Genomic DNA, 23511 nt, shown 5'->3' on the forward strand with positions numbered 1-23511 from the left:
TATTCTTACCTTCTGTGCTTGCCGCTTCTTTACCTTTCAGTCCTTCCCTGTGCTCTTGGGTGTAGTGACTTGGCCCTTCTTGAGGCCCTTCGCAAAGGCGCTGTCGCTAAGGTGAGCGCCTTTGCCGCTCGCCTTCGCCGCGCGCCTAACGGCTGCGCGCCGTTGGCTCCGACCCCTTTTATGGGGGAGTTCGGTTGCTGACTCTCTGACGCGGTGGGGGTGGGCGGAGCTAACTCTCGCCCTGCCCCTAGCCTCCTGCTCTTCTCTGTCTCCCTCCTCTGCTTTAAAACAGCTTTAAAACTGCTTTTTTCCCTTTCTCCTGCTGACTCTCTTGCTTTCCTCTTTGCTTCTGCTGCTCCTCTTGCCTGATGCTATTGCATAGATCCTGCTTTCTTTCATACACAGAATTTCATACCGTATTCTGGTTTTTATCTGGTTGCACTGCTGGCTTGCGATCTAATCAACACATGCGTTTGCTTTATATCATTTTTATTGCAGTTTATCCTAAACCTTATCAACCATGGACCCCTGAAGGTGTGTTCTCCAAAACACGGATCGTGTTGGGTCCCTTGTTTTGTAATAAGGTGATATTAGTAACTGCATTAATATTTGGCATAATAAACATAGCCTGCATCTTGTACATTTTAGTCTGCAGTTTTTCTTTTGTTTTTTGCTTATACCTTATTCTGTACCATCCCCCCCCTACACACACACACTCTTTTACAAAGTTGTGTGGCTACCACAAAGCAAACACTCCGACACCCATTAAATCCCTATGGGCGTCTTGAGTGATTACTGCGGCTTTTATAAAAGGAGCTCTTTATTTCCATCACAAATACAGACAAACAAAACAAAAATATTTGATTTAGCATAAATAAGTTCTTGTAAACACAGGATATGTTAAGAGTTTCACCCACCTATCCTTCATCCTCATTCCTTATCCTAACCTTTAAATTCATATTCTCATTATACTCCACTACAGGTTTTTCCTGCTCTGAAAGTGAGTGCTCTTTTCTTTGGTGTCAGGTCAAAAGCGCACCGGGACAAAGGCGCGCGCAGACTGTTTTTAGGGGCTCCGGGGGTGGGTGGGGGGGGAAACCCCCCCCCACTTTACTTAATACAGATCGCGCCGTGTTGTGGGGGGTTTGGGGGGTTGTAACCCCCCCACATTTTACTGAAAACTTCACTTTTTCCCTGTTTTTCGGGAAAAAGTTAAGTTTCCAGTAAAATGTGGGGGGTTACAACCCCCCACAACGCCGCCGCGATCTGTATTAAGGCCTCAAAATACCATGCCTTAATAATTTCTTGTCCCTTTCCCCCATGGTACTTTTAAATATTCAACAGGAAATTGCATGCCCAATGCAGGAGAACCTCTCAAACAGGGACCAGATCTGTTGAAACAGTCTTAATACCCTTGAAGTAGCATTCTTAACTAGTGACTTGGATTGGCCACCGTGAGAACGGGCTACTGGGCTTGATGGACCATTGGTCTGACCCAGTAAGGCTATTCTTATGTTCTAACTTCAATCTTTTCAAATTTTAACAGTTGATATACTTCATGTTTTCATTGCATCCATCATGTTGGAGGCTTCTGGCATGCTACAGTGTATCAATAAGAAAACAAAAAGAAGTGGGACACATGAGAGTCCAGGATTCACATAATTTTAATCCACCATGAGTGTCACTAATACAAAGGGTGTATCGTATCTGGCTCTCAACATGGCTGTGTTTCGGCTAGTTTGCCTTTTGTTAGGAGAAAGAGTGATACCCTACCAACATATAAAGTATACAAAAGTATAAAAATCAATAAAAAATTACCAATATAGTAACATTATTAACATGACTCATAAATAAAACAATCATGATAAGGATAATATAAAACACACAAAGCATGAAAATCAATAAAAAGACAATAGAAAATGGTAAAAAATAACATTGTAAACAGCAATCATAAATAAAATAAAATAATGCATAATTATAAAGATAATCATAAAGAACTATAAAAATAGTCATAAATTTTAAAAATATTAAAATTAAAAAACTAATTTTAATTTTTTTTTAATTTTTTTTTTTTTTAAAATCTATGATTATTTTTTTAGATAACTGGCCCAGTTTTGAAACCACTAGAATCTGATGTATATGATAAGCTGCTCTGACATGCACAACTTACGAGTTACAGAGCTAGAACCCTCAGTGATCAGTAAATTTTAATGATGCCATCTTTGGCATGGGAAAGCATTTAAAGAGCATCAACTGGTTCTTTAAGTTTTCCTTCATTTCCAAGTTTATAGTTTATTTATTTATAGCCCACCTTTAACAGGGTGGATCACAGAAATACACACATATTAGACATTACAAGAGGCCAGTAACCCTGGGCAAGTCACTTCATCTTCCACTGCCCCAGGTAAATTAGATAAGACTGTGAGCCCACTGGGACAGCTAGGGAAAATACTTGAAGTACCTGAATGTAAACCACTTTGAGTGTGTGTGTATAACTACAAAAAAGCGGTATACAAGTCCCAATCCCTTCTTAAGGTCATCTTGCTTTTCCTATGTGAATTGTTGATTACACGAGTTTTATTATTTTTGTTGTTGGGTGAGGGGAGCTGTAGTAAGCAAGCCTTTGGCTCACTCACCTTATATTCCAGATCACAGCCAAACAATATTTATCCAAGGACAAAGAGGCAGCTATTCTCGCATATGTGTGATGTCATCGACGGAGCCCGGATGAAGAAGCCTCGCAAGCAGACTTGCTTGTAGAAACTAGAAGTTTTGAATCGACCGCACCGCGCATGCGCGAGTGCCTTCCCGCCCAGCGTAGGGCACGTCTCCTCAGTTTTCCATGGAGCTGAGAAGTCCGCCTTTGACTCTCTGCGTTTAACTTTGTTACTTCGTGCCTTCTCTCACCGCGGTTTGTGTTATTTTTCTTTACGAATTGCAGTATTTACTTTATTCTTTTTATTTCTAGTTAAAAAAAATATATATATTATTTCTTCCATCTGGCTGCAGCCCAGGGGCTTTGACCTTGCAGCGGCTGTGTTTCCTTCTATGTCCCGGCCAGCGACAGGCTTCAAGAAGTGTAGCCAGTGTCAATGTGCGATTTTTCTCATGGATCCACACACCAGGTAAAACCAAAAAAACTGTGGAGTGACGATGTTCCCAAATGGACTTTATTTGAAAGTATCAAAGTTCCAAAGGTACACTAAAATCATCCACATAAAATAATTCCATCCACATAAAAGTAAATCATCCACATAAGAGCCTTAAAGGACCTAGTCCGCTAGGGATACAGGACCCAACACGGTCCGCATTTCGACAAAAAGTCTTCTTCAGGGGTCCCTGGGGGTCCTATAAAGGTGTGTACGTGGGAAACAATTGTGTGGTGAACTGGGCCACAACATCATCCAAAGTCGTACGAATGCTGTGCTACTCTTCAACCTTGAGCCCTTAAACGTCGTCTACTTTCAGTGGAGAAGCTCTTTCAGATGGATTCGACCACTCCTGCGACTCCGAAGCCGACCTTGGTCTCGCCTTTGACCGAGGGTCCTCCTGCCTCCACTGCTTCGACCTTGAACCTCATCAGACCTTCTTCGTTTGCAGCGGCTCTTTCCTCGATAACGTCTGCTGTATCTCCTGTTTCCTCAGGTCAGGTAGCTCAGCAGACGGTTCCACCGGTGGTGCTTAAGATGCCTAAGACTTCTAAGTCGAAGCACATTTCCACTGCCTTGGTGGAACCTCCAGCCAAGGCAAGTGGTCCGGTTTCAGACGCTGATCCATCCTTGCCGGCTTCTTTCCAGACCATGTTAGAGAAGCAATTTGTTCAGTTCCTCACCAAAATGGGACCGAAGCTAGCTACTCTAATTCCGCAGACTCACGCGAGGTCGCGCCTCTTCCTATGCCTCTGTCTGAGTCTTCACACTCTATGCAGGGAGCAGAGTCTCTGCGAGTGTCTGGTCTGGCCTCTATGCACGTGAAGCAAGGAGCAGATTCTTTGCAAGTGCCTCGGCAGGAATCCTCACACTCTATACAAGGAGTAGAGTCTTTGGGAGTGCATCAAGGTTCCTCCATCAAGCCTCTGGAACTTCGATTCACAGCCTCCAGTCCTATCCATTCTTTGGTGGCATCGGCTGCTTCCCTATCCGGGGTGAAGTCTCCTCGATCTTCGAGATCTACTTCCAAGCACCGTTCTCACTGATGATCGAGACCTTCATCGAGGCATCCTTCCAGGCATAGTTCTTCTAAGGAGCGTTCTTCAACTAAGTCTCGATCTACCCCTACTCCTCGTTCGAGGTCTCCACTCCCACACCTCAAAGATTCAGCGGTTTCGCTTGCCTCGTCCAAGTCTCCCTATTCTTTTGATGCCTTTTTTCCAGCCAAAGCTTCATCTTTGACCCAGGCTGCCTCGACGTCCTCGAGTCCTTCTCGAGGCAAGGCATTACCGGATCAGCTATTTTTCTTTGTCAGATGGCTGTGGGCTTGGACCTTCAATTGGATGCTGGTTCCAAATACTCTAAGGAGTATCTCGAAGTCATGCATCTTCCTCAACCTACAGCAGAGTCACTTAAGCTTCCTCTTCACAAGCTTTTGTCTCAAACTTTTACCAGATGCCTGGAGACTCCTTATTCAATTCCAGCTGTTCCAGGCAAATTAGACTCTGGATATAAAACTCTCCATTGTAAAGGATTTGAGAATTCAGTTATCTCACCAATCCCTCCTTGTGCAGTCTTCCTTGAAAAGATGCCATCCTTCCAAGGTTTATGCTACAGTTCCTCCTGGAAGAGAAGGGAAAACTATGGACAAATTTGGACGTCGAATCTATCAAAATGCCACGATGTCCTCTAAAGTCCTCAATTATAATTTCCATTTTGTCACTTATTTTGAATTCCTTATTGCTCTTTTGCCTAAATTTCTTACTTATTTAGACACTCAAAAGCACTTTGAATTTCAGGAAGTCATTGCTTCTCTATCACAACTCAGATTATATCTCCTTCAGTCGTCTTATGATGCCTTTGAGTTGTCTGCCCGGGCGGCTGCTTGTTCTGAAGCAATGTGTTGCCTTGCCTGGCTTCGTACCATTGACATGGATCCTAATCTTCAGGACTGCTTGGCTAATATTCCTTGTGCAGGCAATAACCTCTACGATGAATCTATCAAGGCAGCCACCAAGAAAATGTCTGAACATGAAACATCCTTTGCTTCTATTGTCAGACATAAGCCAAAGCCAGCTCCTGCCAAGCCTACACATCCTCTTCCCATTACCAGAGGCGTTTTGCTCCGAGGACGGCTCCATACACTCGCCCTCCTCCTAAGAAACAGCAACCTCAGAAGCAACAAAAATCTCAACATTCTGCTGCACCTAAGGCTACCCAGCCTTTTTGACTGTTTAAAACAAATCATAACCTCCACTGTTCTATCTCTGACTTCTCTTCCCCCTATAGGATGTCGTCTCCATCATTTTTACCACCGATGGACGACAATTACATCCGACCTCTGGGTGCTGTCCATCATCGGGGAAGGATACTTTCTTCATTTCACTCAGGTTCCACCAGAGCTTCCTCCAAGAGAGTATCTCTCCAGTCCATCCCAGACCGCCCTTCTTCAGGAAGCTGAAGCTCAAGCTCTGCTTCATCTCCGTGCCATCGAACCAGTTCCTTTGGAACAGCAGAACAGGGGGTTTTACTCCCGTTACTTCCTTGTTCCGAAGAACATGGGCAATCTGCGGCCCATTCTGGATCTCAGGGCTCTCAACAAATTTTTAGTCAAAGAAAAATTTCAAATGTTGTCCCTGACAACCCTTTATCCCCTTCTGGATCAGAACGACTGGTTATGCTCTCTGGATCTCAAGGAGGCCTACAATCATATTCCCATTCATAAAGCCTCCTGTCAATACCTCAGATTTCGGGTGGGGAATCTGCATTATCAATACAGAGTGCTGCCCTTTGGCCTTGCTTCCTCCCCCAGAGTGTTCACCAAGTGCCTAGTAGTGGTAGCAGCAGCTCTAAGGAACCATGGTCTTCAGGTATTTCTCTACCTATACAACAGGCTCATGAAAGATTCGACATCTCAGGGGATTATTGTAGCGACCCAACAGACTACGTGGTTCCTCCAAAGTTTGGGATTCTAAATCAACTTTCCCAAATCCCAACTTTAATCTCTCAGAATCTACAATTCATCGGAGCTGTTCTGGATACTATTCAACTCAGAACTTTCCTTCCACAACAACGTCTGGATGCTCTTCTTCAACTCTGTCATACAGTGTCTTCCCACTCTTCCATCTCAGCGAGACACATTATGGTACTTCTGGGTCACATGGCGTCCACAGTACACGTGACTCCTTTTTGCCAGACTTCACCTCAGAATTCCTCAGTGGATGCATGTTTGCGACCCACTTTCTCGACACATTGCAGTTACTCCTTCCTTGAGACAGTCTCTCCGCTGGTGGATGCTCTCTTCCAATCTCTCCTGAGGCTTGCTGTTTCAGATGCCCCCTCATCAGAAGGTTCTCACAACAGATTGCTCAACCTATGCTTGGGGCACTCATCTCAATGGTCTCCGTACACAAGACCACTAGACCAGTACAGATCGTCAGTGTCGCATCAATCTGTTGGAACTCAGAGCGATTTTCAAGGCTCTCAAAACTTTTCAACATCTTCAAGACCAAGTAGTCCTCATTCGGACGGACAGCCAAGTTACCATGTACTGTGTCAACAAACAGGGAGGGACGAGATCTTCCTCCCTTTGTCAAGAAGCTCTGAAGGTTTGGGACTGGGCAATCCACCTTCCTCAAAGCTGTCTACATCCAAGGGGAGAACAATTGCTTGGCAGACAACTTGAGTCGTCTTCTGCAACCTCACGAATGGACACTCCATTCCTCACCTCTTCAACACATTTTTTCACAGTGGGGAACACCCAGATAGATCTCTTGGCAGCTCCCCACAACCACAAACTGCCTCAGTTCTACTCCAGGATCTATTCTCCTCATCGCCTCGAGGCAGATGCTTTTCTTCTGGAATGGATGAATCTCTTCCTGTATGCGGTCCTTCCATTTCCTCTCATTCTCAAGATTCTTGTCAAGTTGAAGAACGATCGTGCCATCATGATTCTGATTGCTCTTCGGTGGCCGAGACAACCTTGGTACTCCCTTCTATTTCAACTCAGTAGCAGGGAGCCATACCTTCTACCAGTTTTTCCATCTCTGCTTATACAGAATCGGGGATCTCTGCTTCATCCCAACCTGCAGTCTCTACACCTGACAGCTTGGTACCTCTCAACGTAACTCCTCTTCAGTTTTCTCAATCTGTAAGGGACATTTTAGATGCTTTTAGGAAGCCTACCACTAGACAATGCTATCGCCAAAAATGGACTAGATTTTCTACGTGATGTTTTTCTCATGATAAGGAGCTTCAATATTCCTCCTTATCTTCTGTTTTGGATTACCTTTTGCACTTATCCACTTCTGGCCTCAAGTCTACATCGATCCGAGTCCATTTCAGTGCAATTGCGGCTATCCATCAGCCTATTTAAGGGAAACCCCTCTCTACTCATCCAGTGGTTTTCAGATTCATGAAAGGACTTTTCATTGTCAAACCTCCTCTCAAACCGCCTCATAGAAACATAGAAAGATGACGGCAGATAAGGGCTATAGCCTATCAAGTCTGCCCACTCTATTGACCCACACCTTTAACCCACCCACCTCCCCTGGTTGGCTTCTCTGCTAGCTATCTGAACTGAGGAGATGCGCCCTGCGCTGGGTTCGAAGGCACTCACACATGTGCGTGCGGTCGACTCAACTTCTAGTTTCTACAACCAGGTTTGCTTGCAAGGCTTCTGCACTGGGGCTCCATCAATGATGTCACCCATATGTGAGAATAGCTGCCTGCTGTCCCTGGATAACACCTGTTACGGTAAGTAACTGTGCTTTTCTGGCATGCTGGACGCTAGCCATACCACTTTGTTCACAGTGATTCAGAGCCTGGAATCGGGGAGTTTAGAGATTTTAGTCAAAAGGCTAAATTCTTAATTGCATTTATAATTATAATTATAATTTTATTTGCATTTATAATTATTGACAATGAGAGTCCTCCATTATCAGAAGCTTTCTCATTCTCCAGGCTTAATTTTTTTTCAACCTGTATGGGTTTAGCTGTATGATCTGCCCGCAATGCAGATATAGAACACTTTACCGAGTTCAGAAATTCTTTCCAGCAAGAACTCTGCAAAATAGCAGATTAAAACTTGAGGAAATAGTGATTAGCAAGCAGCAGGAGTTGTGCAAGCGTACTGCCCATTTCTAAAATTGTTCTTTCATGTTGAAAATATGAAATATGTTTAGTTAAGTGAAATACCTACTTAAATGCATTTTGAATTGTATTTTTTAGAGTGGAGAATGAGAAATGTACAAAGGTGTGAAGACTTCTGAAAGGCACTGTACATGGTGCTTTGTCCCTGTTTTGCTGCCTACAGGTAAACCAGGTGCAAAGTGTTGAGGCACTTTCTGCTTATATTCCTTGTAGGCAGTTTTCAAAGGTAAAAATATATGTAAAACATGTTATGCAAAGTCAGATCAAGACCCATTGAGCCCAGCATCCCATCTCTAGCAGTAGCCAAATAACTAGTTTTCTAAAAAAAAAAAAAAAGAAATAGAGCTATATGTTCTGCAGGTACAAAAGTAGCTGCAAGTTTTTAGCAGCGTGAGCTACTCCACACCTCTTAGGAAATGGCTATATATTTTTTATTCTTCTGGTTTCTTTTTCAGATAAAGATTCAGGAGATCATCTTTCTAAAATGGTAGATGATGCCTGCATGTTGCTGGCGGATTACAACGGCAGGTTGGCAGCAGAAATAGATGATAGAAAGCAACTAACGCGAATGCTGTCAGAGTTTCTGCGGTGTCAAAATGAGGTTCTGACAGAGAAAGAGCATAAACTGGAAGTGCGTAGCCTTTGTTTTTTGCTACCTAAAAGTTCATGGCTTTTTGAAAATGCATAACATGTTTTTCCAGTGCAGTAGGGATGGTATGCTGAACCATAGAGTTATCTATCTGTGGTTGCAAGCATACTGTAGACTGTATCAGTCACTACTTTTCAACTCCTCCTTCCCAGTCTCTGCTGCCCCCTTCAGTTCTTCCTTTTGCAGGCGAACATGAAGGTGTGTCTCTATCTACTCTGTTTATTTATTTGTTTTCTGGAGTCTTTTACGGTTTTCCAACTTGTTCGCAGGTTTTTTTGTGTGGCTTAAAAGTACTGCTTTGCCTACTTAGAGAAGAGCAGACGTTAGTCTGAATCTGGAAGGTGTATCCTTCAGGGACCTCTACAGCCAACCTTCTGAAGATTTGTGGAGCTCAGGGTTCCAGGCTCTCAGCTTCTTGCTCGCTTCTTTGACTTGGTCAGGAGCTTGAGTGCAGTCTGTTAGGCATCAATAGTGGCTCCAACTTCGCCTCCCCTCTTCTTTTCTTCATCATGGCCCAGGGGATAAGAGGATCAGTCTGCCTAAGGTCTGATGGAAGCTCGAAGATCTTGATGTGGCAGCTGACCAGCACCTTGAGGCAGAGAACCCTTCCAGATCCAGCTACACTTTAAAGGAGCTGAAACAGGCTGCAGCAACATTTCTCCAGCACATGGTCTGTAAATACAGGCTGTGACAACCTACGGAGAAAATCACCAGGGAGGGAGGGGGGCAGGGAGCGAGATCTTGGAAACTGTGTTTTGATGGTTCCAGTTAGGGTTTTGGTCCCCCTCTTCTATAATCCTATTTTTTTAATTTTTTGGTCAGCCTTGAAGTGTTTTGAAGCTTTTTTGGTGCCAAAATGCTGTCACAGCAACCATCTTGGATTTCCTGTTTGTTTGGGTTTTTTTTCTAATTTCTCCAAAACACCTCGTTTTTCCTCAGAAATGATAAAAATGGAATCCTGGGACCCTAATACCCCTATATCATGCCTTATTTGTGCTGGATGGGCTACTAAAGAGTGCTCTTGTGCCATGCGACATGGGATGGAGGGGCAGGAACTTCGGGCTTAGCTCCTCCACAGTCTTAGCTCCTCCACAGTCATCCAGTGCTGGAGAATGCAAACAGTCCATTCAGGGAGAAAGAAGACAGAAGACCTGCACACCGTAAAGGGTAGATGTTTTTCAACCCAAGAAAATGTGATTACTCCATACTAAGGGGGAAGGAAAGTTATCTACTTAGGCCTTTACCCTGAAGTTCATTAATCTCCTCTGGCAGGCTTATGCACAAGGCTGAACTTTACCTATGAGGTCCCCTGATGAGCAGTCCAGCACACAGGCCCTGTTGGATACTCAGAGCATTTCTTCATTGAAAGAAGAGGCTGTTCTGGGCTCTGATGGTCCATCGGACAGGGACTCTGGTGATGAGGGGTCAGATTTACTGTATTTTCACTCATATACCGCGCACCCATCTAAAACGCACACACGGGTATAGCGCACGGGAAACTGTAATTTATGTAAAAAAAATTTTATATACCGCGCACGCCGCCCCGACTCTCCTCTGGCCACCCTGACTCTCCTTTCGCCAGCCCCGACTCTCCTCTCCCCCTTGAAGTCCTGTCCCCACCCTGAAAGCCTGATGCCCCCCCCTGATGTCTGATTCACCCCCCTCCCCCCGCAGGACCGCTCGCACGCACTCCCATCCGCACCCCCCGAAGGACCGCTCGCACCCCCACAGCCTCCCGACCCCCCCCATCATGTAGAAGCTCCTACAGTTGTCCTGCTGCTTCCTCTTGGCGGTCCTGGCCCTTCTGTGAGCCCTGCGTCTGCGCTGCTTCCTCTTCCGGTGGTCCCACCCTTTCTGGGCGGGACCGCCGGAAGAGGAAGTAGCGCAGACGCAGGGCTCACAGAAGGGATTATGGAGTGATAGATTCATTCTGTAGTTTTAAAGTGATTTTTATAGGGGCCTGTACTACTTCATAAGATGCCTGGTGCTAGAGAGGGTTTATGTTGCTGAAAATGAACAAAGGACTCTTTTGTTTGCTTCTTGCATGATGGGTTCTACATCCTTCTAGAACCAGTTCCTTCAGAAGACTCAGGCTCCTTTAGATACTCCATATACTTTTTTGTGCCCAAGAAAGGTTCAGAGGAGTGGAGACCCATCCTGGATCTCAAACACGGCCCTGAGAGTTCCTTTGTTCTGGATGGAGACTGGGCCATCATCACAGTAGACTTTTGAGAATTTCTGAACTCCCTAGATCTGGCGTAAGCTTACCTTCATGTCCCAATTTTATCCTAGGATAAGAAGGCAGTATATTCTCATATGTGGGTGACGACATCCATGGAGCCCCAGTACGGACAGATCAAAAGTGTAGTATCAATTTAAATTTCTTAAACTTTGCGACCGCTCGTACCGTGCATGCGCAAGTGCCTTCCCGCCCGACGCATGCTCATGCACCTCATTTCTTTGTTTTCCGTGGAGCGAAGTACTTTTCTCACTGAACTCCGTTCTGTCTGCATTGTCTTCCCACTTCAACTGTTATTATTAATTCCTTTTCAGTGTCATTTCTTTTAAGTTGGTCAAAAAAAAGTATATTTTATTTTTTCTTTTCATTCTCTCTTGGGCTTCAGCCTGGAGGATTTTTCTTTGGCGGGTTTTTGTCATTTTTCTAAATTGAGTTTAATCTCGCTGAAAATATTTTCCCATCCATGTCGAAACCTTAACAAGTTTTAAGAAGTGCTGTAGGTATCAACGGCCTATTTCCGTCACCCACTCTCATAGTTGATGTCTTCAGTATTTAGGCCTGAACATGAGTTGATTCTTGTGCTCATTGTTCCACCTTACAAAAGTGCTCTATCAAGGCCCGTTGCATCCTGCAGGGAAAGTTGTTTGGTTCGACAAGTCTTTGCTTGGACACCGGCAAGTCTTTGGAGCGGTCAACATTGAAAACTTCTACATTGACACTGAATGATCTTCCAGCAAGCGTCGGAGGTCTTAACAGCATAGAGTCCCTTGATTCAGACCAAACAGCTTTCCATCGGAGCATCATGCTACTTCTAATGGATCTTCAGTGAAGCAATAACATTCTACTTCGGACACCGAGCTTCACATCAGTGTTCTATCTCTTCTCATTGACACTCTTCATAAAGGCATCAATCCACTACTCCGAAGCATCAATGCTCTTCTTCAACATGACGTTTAACTCCAAGGTATCATTAAGGATCCTCTTGTCGACCCCATGCTTCGAAGCGTAAAAAAGATACTCAAAGATCCTCCTCATCTTCCTCATCGGATTGGTACTGAAGACGTTGCAAACCTCGTGGATATCGTCGTTCTTGACACACATCTTCTCCAAGTCTTCTCTATGATTTCAGATTTGAGAGTGAACCTACATGTTTGACTGCTTCTTATGACACTATTTCAGAACAGTTGCCACAGAAAACACCTCCTGAGAAAAGCTCTCCTCCAGAAAAACTTTCTTTTTCTAAATATATTATACAGTTGGGCAAAGCGCCTCCTGTCAGATAGGAAGCTGACACTGGTCCAATGCTTTGGGTTATGATGAGGCTCCCAAGGAACTCCTCAAATTACCATTACATGGCATTCTTAAAGAGACTCTTCTAAAAAGAAACTGGGAAACGCCTCTAACTATTGTGGAAGGTCCTAAGAAGCTGGATTCCATTTACAAAATCATTTATTGTCCAGGATTTGATAAGCCACAGCTACATAATCAGTTATTACTTTTGGAGTTGACCTTTAAAAAATCTTCTGGTGCCAGAGTTTATGCCTCAGTGCCACCAGGATGTGAGGGCAAATTTGGTCGCTGCCTTTACCAAAATTCTGTACTGGCGAGCAGGATTTTAAATTACAATTTCTACATGTCCTGTTATTTAAAACAACTCGTGAGAAAATTGCCCACTTTTGAAAAATATATTCTTTTACAACACCATACAGAATATCAACACACTGGTCATACTCTTTCACAGACTAGAAAGTATCTAGCAAGTTCAGCTTATGATGCTTTGAGATGTCATCCAGAGCATCTGCTATGTCAGTAGCTATGCAATGTCTAGCTTGGCTAAGAGTTTCTGATACGGACTTCAATCTCCAGGATAGGTTAGCCAATATTCTATATTTAGGAGAAGAGCTTTGTGGTGATTCCATTGAGACAGCCATGCAGAAATTAACACAGCATGAAAAGAATTGGAATTTTTTAGCCAGATCAGAGACTAAGCATCAAACTTCTCAACAGTTGTAAATGGTATAGAAATTTTTATAAAATAAATAAGCCATCCTACTCATATCAGAAGCGATATACTTCAAAATTTTCTGCTTCTAGACCACCACCGCAGAAGAAGCAAAAACAGCAGCACCCTCAGAAGGGCCAGCCGGCAGCTTCTCAAAAGCCTGCTCAGTCCTTTTGATGTGCTTATGGAGAGCATTACAGCTGTTCCCCTATCCCAGCCTCTTCCTCAACCAATTGAGGGTCGTCTGCAATTCTACCATCAACGTTGGACTCTGATAACAACCCACCTATGGGTTTTCAGAGTTATCAAGGAGGATTACTGTCTTTATTTTGTCACCATACCTCCAGATCATCCTCCCAAGAGAGTCCTCTTTCAACCCTTAGAAGATGTCCCTTCTTTGGAAAGAAGATGCTCTGCTTCATCTAAATGCCATAGAGGTAGTAACCTCTTCTCAGAAAAATCAGGGGTTCTACTTCAGGTATTTTCTAATCCTGAAAAAGATGGGAGGTCTACGTCCAATTCTTGATCTGCGAGATCTCAACAAATTCCTAGTCAAAGAAAAGTTTTGAATGCTATCCCTTGGAACTTTATTTCCACTATTATATCAAAACGATTGGCTTTGCTCTCTAGATCTAAAAGAATCTTATACACTTCTCCCTCCGGATTCGCGGGGGATAGGGGCAGAGCCGGACCGCGAATGGTGAAAAACCGTGAATATCCGGCTCTGACCCACCCTCGCCTCCCTCCCGCTTCCCGGCCTTACCTGGTGGTCTAGCAGGCTTTCGGGACAGGAGCGATCTTCCTACGCTCCTGCCCCGTGCAGATCGCCATAAGAAAATGGCTGCTGTGAGTTCCCGTAGTCTTTCGAGACTACGACGGGAACTCCCTATAGCTATTTCCTAATGGCGATCTGCACGGGGCAGGAGCATAGGAAGATCGCTCCTGCCCCGAAAGTCTGCTAGACCACCAGGTAAGGCCAGGATGCCGGGGGGAAGACTTAACGAATTTTTTTTTTTCTTTTTTCCTCCTCCCTAAAAAATCGCGAATATGTGAAATCGCGATTACCGAAACCGCAAATGGGGAGGGGGAAGTGTACCCATATACTCATTCATCCAACTCACAGAAAGTTTTGGCGGTTTCGGATATTTTCAATACAAAGTTCTGCCCTTCGGCCTGGCCTCATTTCCAAGAGTATTCACCAAAGTGCCTGGTAGTAGTGGCAGCAGTTTTAATAGCTCAAGGATTCCAAGTTTTTCCCTATCTCGACGATTGGCTCATAAGACACTTCTCCTCAAGAGGTTCTCTCAGCAACACAGTCAACAATCCTGTTTCTTCAGCAATTGGGGTTGGAAGTGAACTTTACCAAATCTCAATTTAAACCCTCTCAAACCCTAGAATTCATAAGGGCCCTGCTCAACACCATTCAACTCGGGGCGTTCTTATCTCAACAAAGACAGGACAATTTAATTCAACTTTGCAATCAAGTCTTTCATCTTTAGTCCATTTCACCCAGACTAATGATGACACTGTTGGGTCACATGGCGTCTACAGTCCAAGTTACCCCCTTCTCAAGACTTCATCTTAGAACAACTCAGTTGTTCCTTGCCTCTCAATAGTCTCAGAAAATTACAGTCACATCTTCGCTTCATCAATCTCTGCCCTGGTGGATGAATCCCTTAAATCTTTCCAAAGGGTTGCTGTTTCAAATGCCTCTACATTGGAAAGTTCTGACCAGAGACTCGTCCATGTATGCTTGGGGTGCTCACCTTGATGAACTTCGCACACAAGGTTGTACACAGTATTTCCAATCAAGTCTTCCTAGTATGCACAGACAGTCAAGTTGTGATATATTACGCAAAAAGAGTACGGACTCTGACTCTTGTCAAGAGGCCGAGAAGATTTGAAACTGGGCAGTCACTCAAAACATTTCTGAAAGCTGTCTTATGTTATCCCTTTTACTTCAGCTGAGTGTCAAGGATCCAATACCTCTGAAGATCTTTCCATCTCTTCTCACACAGAATCAAGAGTCTCTTTTACATCCCAATCTACAGTCGTTATACCTTTCAGCTTGGTTCCTCTCGGAATGACCTCAGCAGATGCTGATATTTCTGATTTCCGTTGGACTCATTTTGCATGCTTCTAGAAAGCCTTCTACACAGCAGTGCTACCAACAGAAGTGGATACGGTTCTCAACATGGTATACTCTTCATCATCAAGATGCTTCATCCTCTTCCATTTCTTCAGTGTTGGATTATTTTCTCCACTTATCCAATTTAGGTCTTAAGACCACTTCAGTCAGAGTTCATCTTAGTGCTATCAGTGCTTTCCATGTTCCAGTCAATAATAAATCTCTGACTGCTCATCCTCTGGTTTCTAGATTTATGAAAGGACTTTCAATATTACATTCAAACGATTTTATTTGTAATTGGAAGATAACCAGAAAGATCAACAAAACAATTCACAATTGGTCAATAAACTGAAGAACAACAATGCAAGTATAATGAATCAACCATCATCAGTTTTACAGTAGAAATATGGTTTAATCCACTACACCCCCTTCCCCCCACCCCAGTACCAATCACATGTCTATAAGCTATGCCAACCACACCAGGATCCTGGGCTGTTATGGACCCTGGAGAATACCTTGCACAAAACCTCACCCCTCACCCCCCCCCAAAACCCACACCACCTTTAATGTATAACAATGTTTATTGATGAGTACACAACGTACAACATGAGGAGTTGAAAAGCTGTGATTGACATCTTCTGCAGTATGGTCGCAACCACAGATGGCTAACCCTGTGGTTCAGTATACCATCCCTATCTACTGGAAAAGATATTATCAAGGTAAGAACCTAATCTTTTTCTATAAATACAGTAAAGGTAAAGAACTCAACTATGATATTTGGCATGGAAAAGAAATTAAATTGATCAGGCTAGATGGGTCATGCAGTCCTTATTTAGTTGGTTTTTACATCATTTGTGGACACTAAATCCAACTTAAGGAGCAATAATAGTGAATTCTAATTTTCTTCTTTGCTAAGAATTTTTGTTGGGATGAGGGATAGGTACACAGACTAAAGCTCGGATGCATAAAACTCTGACACCAAAGTAAAACTACCGTGGTAGGAGTGATTTTTGTTATATATATATATATATATATTTTTTTAATTTATTTATTTATTTCGATTTCTATCTCGTTCTCTCAGAAGCTCAGAACGGGTTACAAGTAAACATTCACAATATACATGCTATTCTGCTGGAGCAGCACTGGTAAAAGGGGGAAGAACTATGCCTAGCGCCTGTTTAGAAGAGCAATTGCTAGGCATATTTCCTCCTGCCTGCCTGCCTGCAGCCGCTGCTCTCCCTTCTGCTCAGCTGAGGGCAGTTTCGAAGCCGCAGTCAGTTGACAATTGACAGAATGGAGGGTGGCAACTGTGGGCTTAACCCTGCTGACTTTAGAGTCCCAGTTAATCGGGTTTTTCCCTGCTGGTTCAGGGCCTTAGGCCCCTCCCATTACATCCCAGTATGAACCGTGAAGAGGAAGGCATGCCATTTTGAAAAGGCGGGCCTTCTGGAAGGAAAGAGTGGACATTCCTTCTGCTGATTTTCAATACGGGGGAGGGGGGACCCTGTCAGCAGGAAGGAATGGGCATTCCTCCTGCCATCCTTCAGTTTAGAGTGGGCATTCCTCCTGCCATCCTTCAATTTAATGGTCTGAGGGCTCAAAGGGCATCCTTCCTACTAGCCTTCAGTTTTAAGGTCTGAGGGTTCAGGGGGGTGATAGGGGAGACCCCAGCAGCAGGAGGGTGTAGGCATCCCTCCTGCCTAATTAAAGTAAAGAGGGTTTGGGGGGGGGGGTCACGTCATGGGAGGATTTGTGTTTTTTGTTGTGTTTTTTTTGTTAATAGGCACTGCTCATGCATCTATTAAAAGAAAACCCCAGCCAATTGAGGATTCCCTTGCCATCTCCAAAGCAGGAATCAGTAGGGGAAACCCCGTTTTCAAGCCTGCAGCCGGGTCTGAGCTGTCACTTTCCTGTCAGTGCCTGAACCAATCAGCACTCGGGCACTGACAGGAAAGTAAGGCTACCACAGCTCATTAAGTTTTTGCATGGAAACAAGTTTTCCTGCTGTGCATTACACGGAGTGCTCATAAGAATAGTAATGAAATCTTTGTAACATATTTGCATAGGATTCTTGGTGGCTGCTACCAACTATTCTAGCAGCCAAGGAGAAGTATGTGCATCAGGGCTCAAATTCTTCTCCTTTCTTTACGCATTTTTCCTTTTTGAGTTAGCGATCACACGTTTTCTGTGTAAACATGTATTCTGAATTTTTTTTATTTCCTATCAGATACAATTTGCTAGTAAGATCATTAGTTCACAGTAAATATGCTTTATCCCAGGACAAGCAGACAGGCATTCTCACAAGTGGGTGACATGATCCAACGGAGCCCCGATGCAGACGCCTCACAAGCAGACTTGCTTGAAGAAACTTGAAGTTTCGAGTCGCCCGCACTGCGCATGCGCGAGTGCCTTCCCACCCGACATCGGGCGCGTCTCCTCGTTCTTACTTTTCCACGGAGCCGAGAAGTCCATCTTCGACTCTGCGTGATGTGTTTTTCACTTGTGCCTTTTTTGTCCGCGGTTTTGGGTTTATTTTTCTCAGAATCGCCGGTTTTCTTCGTTATTTTATTCTTTTTTAAAAAAAAAAAATTTCTTCCGTTCGTTCGACCGGGCAGGCCACGTGGCCGCAGCCCCGCAGCTTCGATCTTGCGGCGGAGCTTTTTTGGCCTATGTCCCGGCCTGCAACCGGTTTTAAAAAGCGTTCCAAGTGCCAGCGCGCGATTTCTCTAACGGACCCTCATCGACGCTGTCTTCGATGTCTTGGGCCTCAACATCTCCCGAAATCGTGCCGGCCTTGCTTAACACTTAAGCCTCGTGCTTTCAAGCATCGTTGCATTCTGTGGGAGCAGCTTTTCGGTATGGATTCTTCGATGAAGCTTTTGTCATCGAGGGGTGCTTCGCCTTCGACATCTTCCGATACACTCCAGGCTTCCACAGCTTCTGCTCCAAGCCTCATCAAACTTGCCTCGTTTGTACCGGCTATGTCTTCGACGCCTGCTGCAGTGCCTTCCTCTGTCTCTTCAGGTCAGGTAGCACAGCAGCCCATTCCCCCAGTGGTGCTTAAGGTGCCCAAGGCTTCTAAGTCCAAGTACTCACACTTCCTCGAAGGAGCACGAAGCCCGTGCAGGTCTCCCGTTGGTGACGCGGATCCATCCTTGTCGGCTTCATTCCAGACATTGTTGGAGAAGCAATTCATTCAGCTCTTTACTACCATGGGGCCGAAGCTTCTCTCACAAATCCAGCCTGGGCAAGCGGAGGTCTCCTGCAAGGTCGAGCCGCTTCCTGTGCCTCAGTCATATGCACACTCTCTGCAGGGAGCAGAGTCTCTGCGAGTGTCTGGTCTGGCATCGCAAGGAGCAGAGTCTTTGCCCATGCCTCCGTTGGAACCCGTGCACTCGATGCAAGGAGCAGAGTCTTTGCGAGTACCTCGAGGTTCTTCCACTCAACAGCCTCTGCTTCGTTCCACAGCCTCCAGCCCTATACATTCTTTGGGGGCTTCGGCGGGGACACGCTCTCCTTGATTGTCGAGGCCTGCTTCAAGGCACAGCTCGCATCATAGATGGAGGCATTCTTCGAAGCATTCATCCAGGCATGCCTTGCCTCATCTGAAGCAGCCTTTTCTTCAATATTCCCCACCGCATACATCGACCCTTCCGCTTCCGGATCTCGAAGACCCGGTGGGTTCTCTTTCTCCATCCAGATCGCCTTCATCATTGGAGCATGCTGCCTCAACGTCCTCGAGTCCCTCTCGAGGCCTGGCTTTGGCAGATCAGCTGTCTTTTTCATCCTTTCTACGTCAAATGGCAGCTGATTTGGATATTCAGCTTGACACTGGCTCTAAGTTTTCCAAGGAGTATCTCGAGACCATGCATCTCCCTCAACCTCCTGCTGAATCCCTCAAGCTGCCTCTTCACTAGCTTTTGGATCAAACCTTTGTCCGCTGTCTGGAAACTCCTTATTCCATTCCTGCAGTTCCAGGCAAATTGGATTCCAGATACAGGACTGTGCATCATAAGGGATTTGATCACGCTCAATTGTCTCACTAATCCCTTTTGGTTGAATCTTCTTTGAAACTTTCTCACCCTTCTCAGGTGTATGCCACAGTTCCTTCGGGAAGGGAAGGTAAAACAATGGACAGATTTGGTCGCCGCATCTACCAAAACTCTATGATGACCTCAAGAGTCCTCAACTACAACTTTCATTTCATCACCTACTTTGAATTATTTCTCTCCATTCTTCCTAAGTTCATTCCTTATTTGGATTCTCGAGCACATTTTGAATATCAGGAAGTTCTTGCCTCCTTATCCCAACTTCGGCTACAGCTTCTTCAGTCCTCCTATGATGTTTTTGAGCTATCTGCTCAAGCTACTGCTTGCTCGGTGGCCATGCGGTGTCTGGCATGGCTCCATACCATCGATATGGATCCAAACCTGCAGGACCGCCTGGCTAATGTTCCTTACGCTGGCAATGACCTCTTTGATGAGTCCATTGAGGCAGCCACCAAAAAGCTTTCGGACCACGAGAAGTCTTTTGCATCCATTCTCCGCCCGAAGCCGAAGCCAGCTCCTCCTTGACCTGCACGCCCGCCTCTTAATTTACCAACGGCGTTTTCCACCTAAACAGGCTCCTGCCATTCGTCAGCCTGTCAAGAGGCAGCATCCGCAGAAGCAACAGAAGCCTCAGCCACCTGCTGTTCCTAAGGCTCCTCAGCCTTTTTGACTGTCTGGAAAAGAGCATAACCTCAGTCGTTCTGCCATTTCCCGTTTTTCCCTTATCGGAGGTCGTCTCCATCATTTTTATCACCGATGGACGACTGTTACCACCGACCTCTGGGTCCTTTCCATCGTCAGGGAGGGATACTCTCTTCAGTTCCATCAAGTTCCTCCGGAACATCCTCCAAGAGAGTATTCTTCCAATTCAGCCCAGACCGCCCTTCTTCTTCAGGAAGCTCAAGCTTTGCTTCGGCTCCGAGCCATCGAGCCAGTTCCTTTGGCTCAACAGAACAAGGGATTTTACTCCAGGTACTTCCTTGTTCCGAAGAAGACGGGCGATCTGCGTCCCATTTTGGATCTCAGGGTGCTCAACAAATTTCTGGTCAGAGAAAAATTTTGCATGTTGACCCTGGCATCTCTGTATCCCCTCCTCGAGCAGAACGACTGGTTATGCTCTCTGGATGTCAAGGAGGCCTACACTCACATTCCCATCCATCCGGCCTCCCGTCAATACCTCAGATTTCGGATGGGAGATCTACATTATCAATACCGAGTGCTCCCTTTCGGCCTGACCTCGTCACCCAGAGTCTTCACCAAGTGTCTGGTAGTGGTGGCCGCAGCGCTCAGGAACCATGGTCTTCAGGTGTTTCCCTACCTGGACGACTGGCTCATCAAGGATTCCACATCTCAGGAAGTCGTCCTAATGACCCAGCGCACTATCTGGTTCCTGCAGAGTCTGGGATTCGAAATCAACTTTTCCAAGTCCCATCTCCAGCCTTCTCAGACTCTTCCATTCATCAGAGCTGTTCTGGATACAGTCCAACTCAGAGCATTTCTTCCTCAACAACGTCTGGAGACTCTTCTCCATCTTTGTCATTCAGTCTCCTCTCGCCCGTCCATCTCGGCGAGACACATGATGGTTCTTCTGGGTCACATGGCTTCCACAGTACATGTGACTCCTTTTGCCAGACTTCACCTCAGAATTCTTCGGTGGACCCTGCCATCTCAATGGACGCAGGTTTCCGACCCTCTGACTCAACACATCCTGGTCACTCCTGCTCTGACACAATCTCTACACTGGTGGATGCTCTCTTTCAATCTATCCAAAGGCTTACTTTTTCACATACCCCCCATCAGAAGGTTCTCACGACCGATTCTTCAACTTACGCTTGGGGGGCTCATCTAGATGGTCTCCATACTCAGAGCTATTGGTCCAGTACGGATCGTCAGTGTCGCATCAATCTCCTGGAACTCAGGGCGATTTTCAACGCTCTCCATGCTTTTCAACATTTGCTTCACGACCGTGTAGTCCTTATTCGCACGGACAATCAAGTCGCAATGTATTATGTCAACAAGCAAGGAGGGACGGGATCTGCCTCCCTGTGTCAGGAAGCTCTGAAAGTTTGGGATTGGGCAGTTCGCCACAACACCTTCCTCAAAGCTGTCTACATTCAGGGGGCGGACAATGCCTTAGCAGACAACTTGAGTCGTCTTCTACAGCCTCACGAATGGACTCTCCTTTCCACGCCCCTTCATCACATCTTCTCTCTGTGGGGAATGCCTCAGATAGATCTCTTTGCAGCCTCCCACAACTTCAAGCTGCCTCAGTTCTGCTCCAGGATCTACACTCCTCATCGCCTCGAGGCAGATGCTTTTCTTCTGGATTGGACGAATCTCTTTCTATATGCATTTCCTCCGTTTCCTCTCATTCAAAAGACACTGGTCAAGCTGAAGTCCGACCATGCCACCATGATTCTGGTTGCTCCTCGATGGCCCAGACAACCTTGGTACTCCCTTCTACTTCAACTCAGCAGCAGGGAGCCATACCTTCTGCCAGTTTTTCTCTCTCTGCTTACGCAGCATCAGGGATCTCTACTTCATCCCAACCTGCAGTCTCTACACCTGACAGCTTGGTTCCTCTCAACATAGCTCCTCTGCGGTTTTCTCAATCTGTGAGGGATGTTTTGGAAGCTTCATGGAAGCCTACTACTAGACAATGCTATCACCAAAAATGGACCAGATTTTCTACTTGGTGTTTTTCTCCTCATAAGGAGCCTCAACGTTCCTCCTTATCCTCAGTTTTGGACTATCTGTTGCACCTTTCTCATTCTGGTCTCAAGGCTACCTCAATCCGAGTCCATCTTAGTGCTATTGCAGCTTTCCATCAGCCTCTTGAAGGGAAACCTCTCTGCTCATCCTGTGATTCATGAAAGGACTTTTCAATGTCATTCATGAAAGGACTTTTCAATGTCAAACCTCCTCTCAGACTGCCTCCAGTGGTTTGGGACCTCAATGTTGTTCTTACTCAACTGATGAAACCTCCATTTGAACCAAAGGACAAGGCTCATCTGAAGTATCTCACTTGGAAAGTTGTGTTTCTCATTGGCCTCACTTCTGCTCGACAGGTCAGTGAGATTCAAACATTGGTTGCGGATCCTCCTTTTACTGTGTTCCACCATGACAAGCTGGTTCTTCCCACTCATCCGAAATTCCTTCCTAAAGTAGTCTCGAAGTTTCATCTCAACCAATCCATTGTTCTTCCTGTGTTTTTTCCGAAGCCTCATTCTCACCCTGGAGAATCAGCTCTTCATACTCTGGACTGTAAACGTGCTTTGGCTTTCTACTTGGAACGCACCAAACCACACAGATCTACTCCTCAACTTTTTGTCTCCTTTGATCCGAACAAGTTGGGACGTCCTATCTCTAAGCGTACCATCTCCAATTGGATGGCGGCTTGTATCTCATTTTGCTATGCCCAGGCTGGATTACCTCTTCACAGTAAAAGTCACCGCCCATAAGGTCAGAACAATGGCAGCTTCAGTAGCTTTCCTCAGATCTACACCTATTGAGGAAATTTGTAGAGCTGCTACTTGGTCCTCGGTTCATACCTTCACTTCTCATTATTGTCTGGATACTTTCTCCAGATGGGATGGACAGTTTGGCCAAACAGTATTGCAAAATTTATTCTGCTAAGTTGCCAACTCTCCCACCATCCCATTCTGGTTAGCTTGGAGGTCACCCACTTGTGAGAATACCTGCCTGCTTGTCCTGGGATAAAGCACAGTTACTTACTGTAACAGGTGTTATCCAGGGACAGCAGGCAGCTATTCTCACATCCCACCCACCTCCCCTGGGTTGGCTTCTCTGCTAGCTATCTGAACTGAGGAGACGTGCCCGATGTCGGGCGGGAAGGCACTCGCGCATGCACGGTGCGGGTGACTCAAAAATTAGAGTTTCTTCAAGCAAGTCTGCTTGTGAGGCGTCCGCATCGGTGCTCCGTTGGATCACGTCACCCACTTGTGAGAATAGCTGCCTGCTGTCCCTGGATAACACCTGTTACGGTAAGTAATTGTGCTATTTTGCATGTTTGCTTGGAATGTTTGCTTTGTTTTTGTTTTACATTTTGGGCCATGTTTGCTAAATGTTAGCATGTGCTACTGGCTACTGCTTCAACCATAGGAATAAGATGAATGTTGGTGGG

General features: G+C 45.4%; 1 protein-coding gene across 6 annotated transcripts in view; it reads left to right on the forward strand.

Moving 5' to 3' along the window:
• The window catches only part of RPRD1A (regulation of nuclear pre-mRNA domain containing 1A), a 198151-nt gene that overhangs the window by 117846 nt on the left and 56794 nt on the right, over positions 1–23511 (forward strand). For all 6 annotated transcript variants that reach the window (XR_004538079.1, XR_004538078.1, XM_033930614.1 and 3 more), the window contains exon 6: positions 8756–8931. Coding sequence is in view for 4 of the 6 variants with exons in the window: in XM_033930614.1 (XP_033786505.1) it covers positions 8756–8931 (176 nt within the window). In the remaining 2 variants the exon portion in view is untranslated. The remainder of the gene's footprint in view (positions 1–8755; positions 8932–23511) is intronic.

This window comes from Geotrypetes seraphini, chromosome 2 (genome assembly GCF_902459505.1).
Source record: "Geotrypetes seraphini chromosome 2, aGeoSer1.1, whole genome shotgun sequence".
Classification (NCBI taxonomy): Eukaryota; Metazoa; Chordata; class Amphibia; order Gymnophiona; family Dermophiidae; genus Geotrypetes; species Geotrypetes seraphini.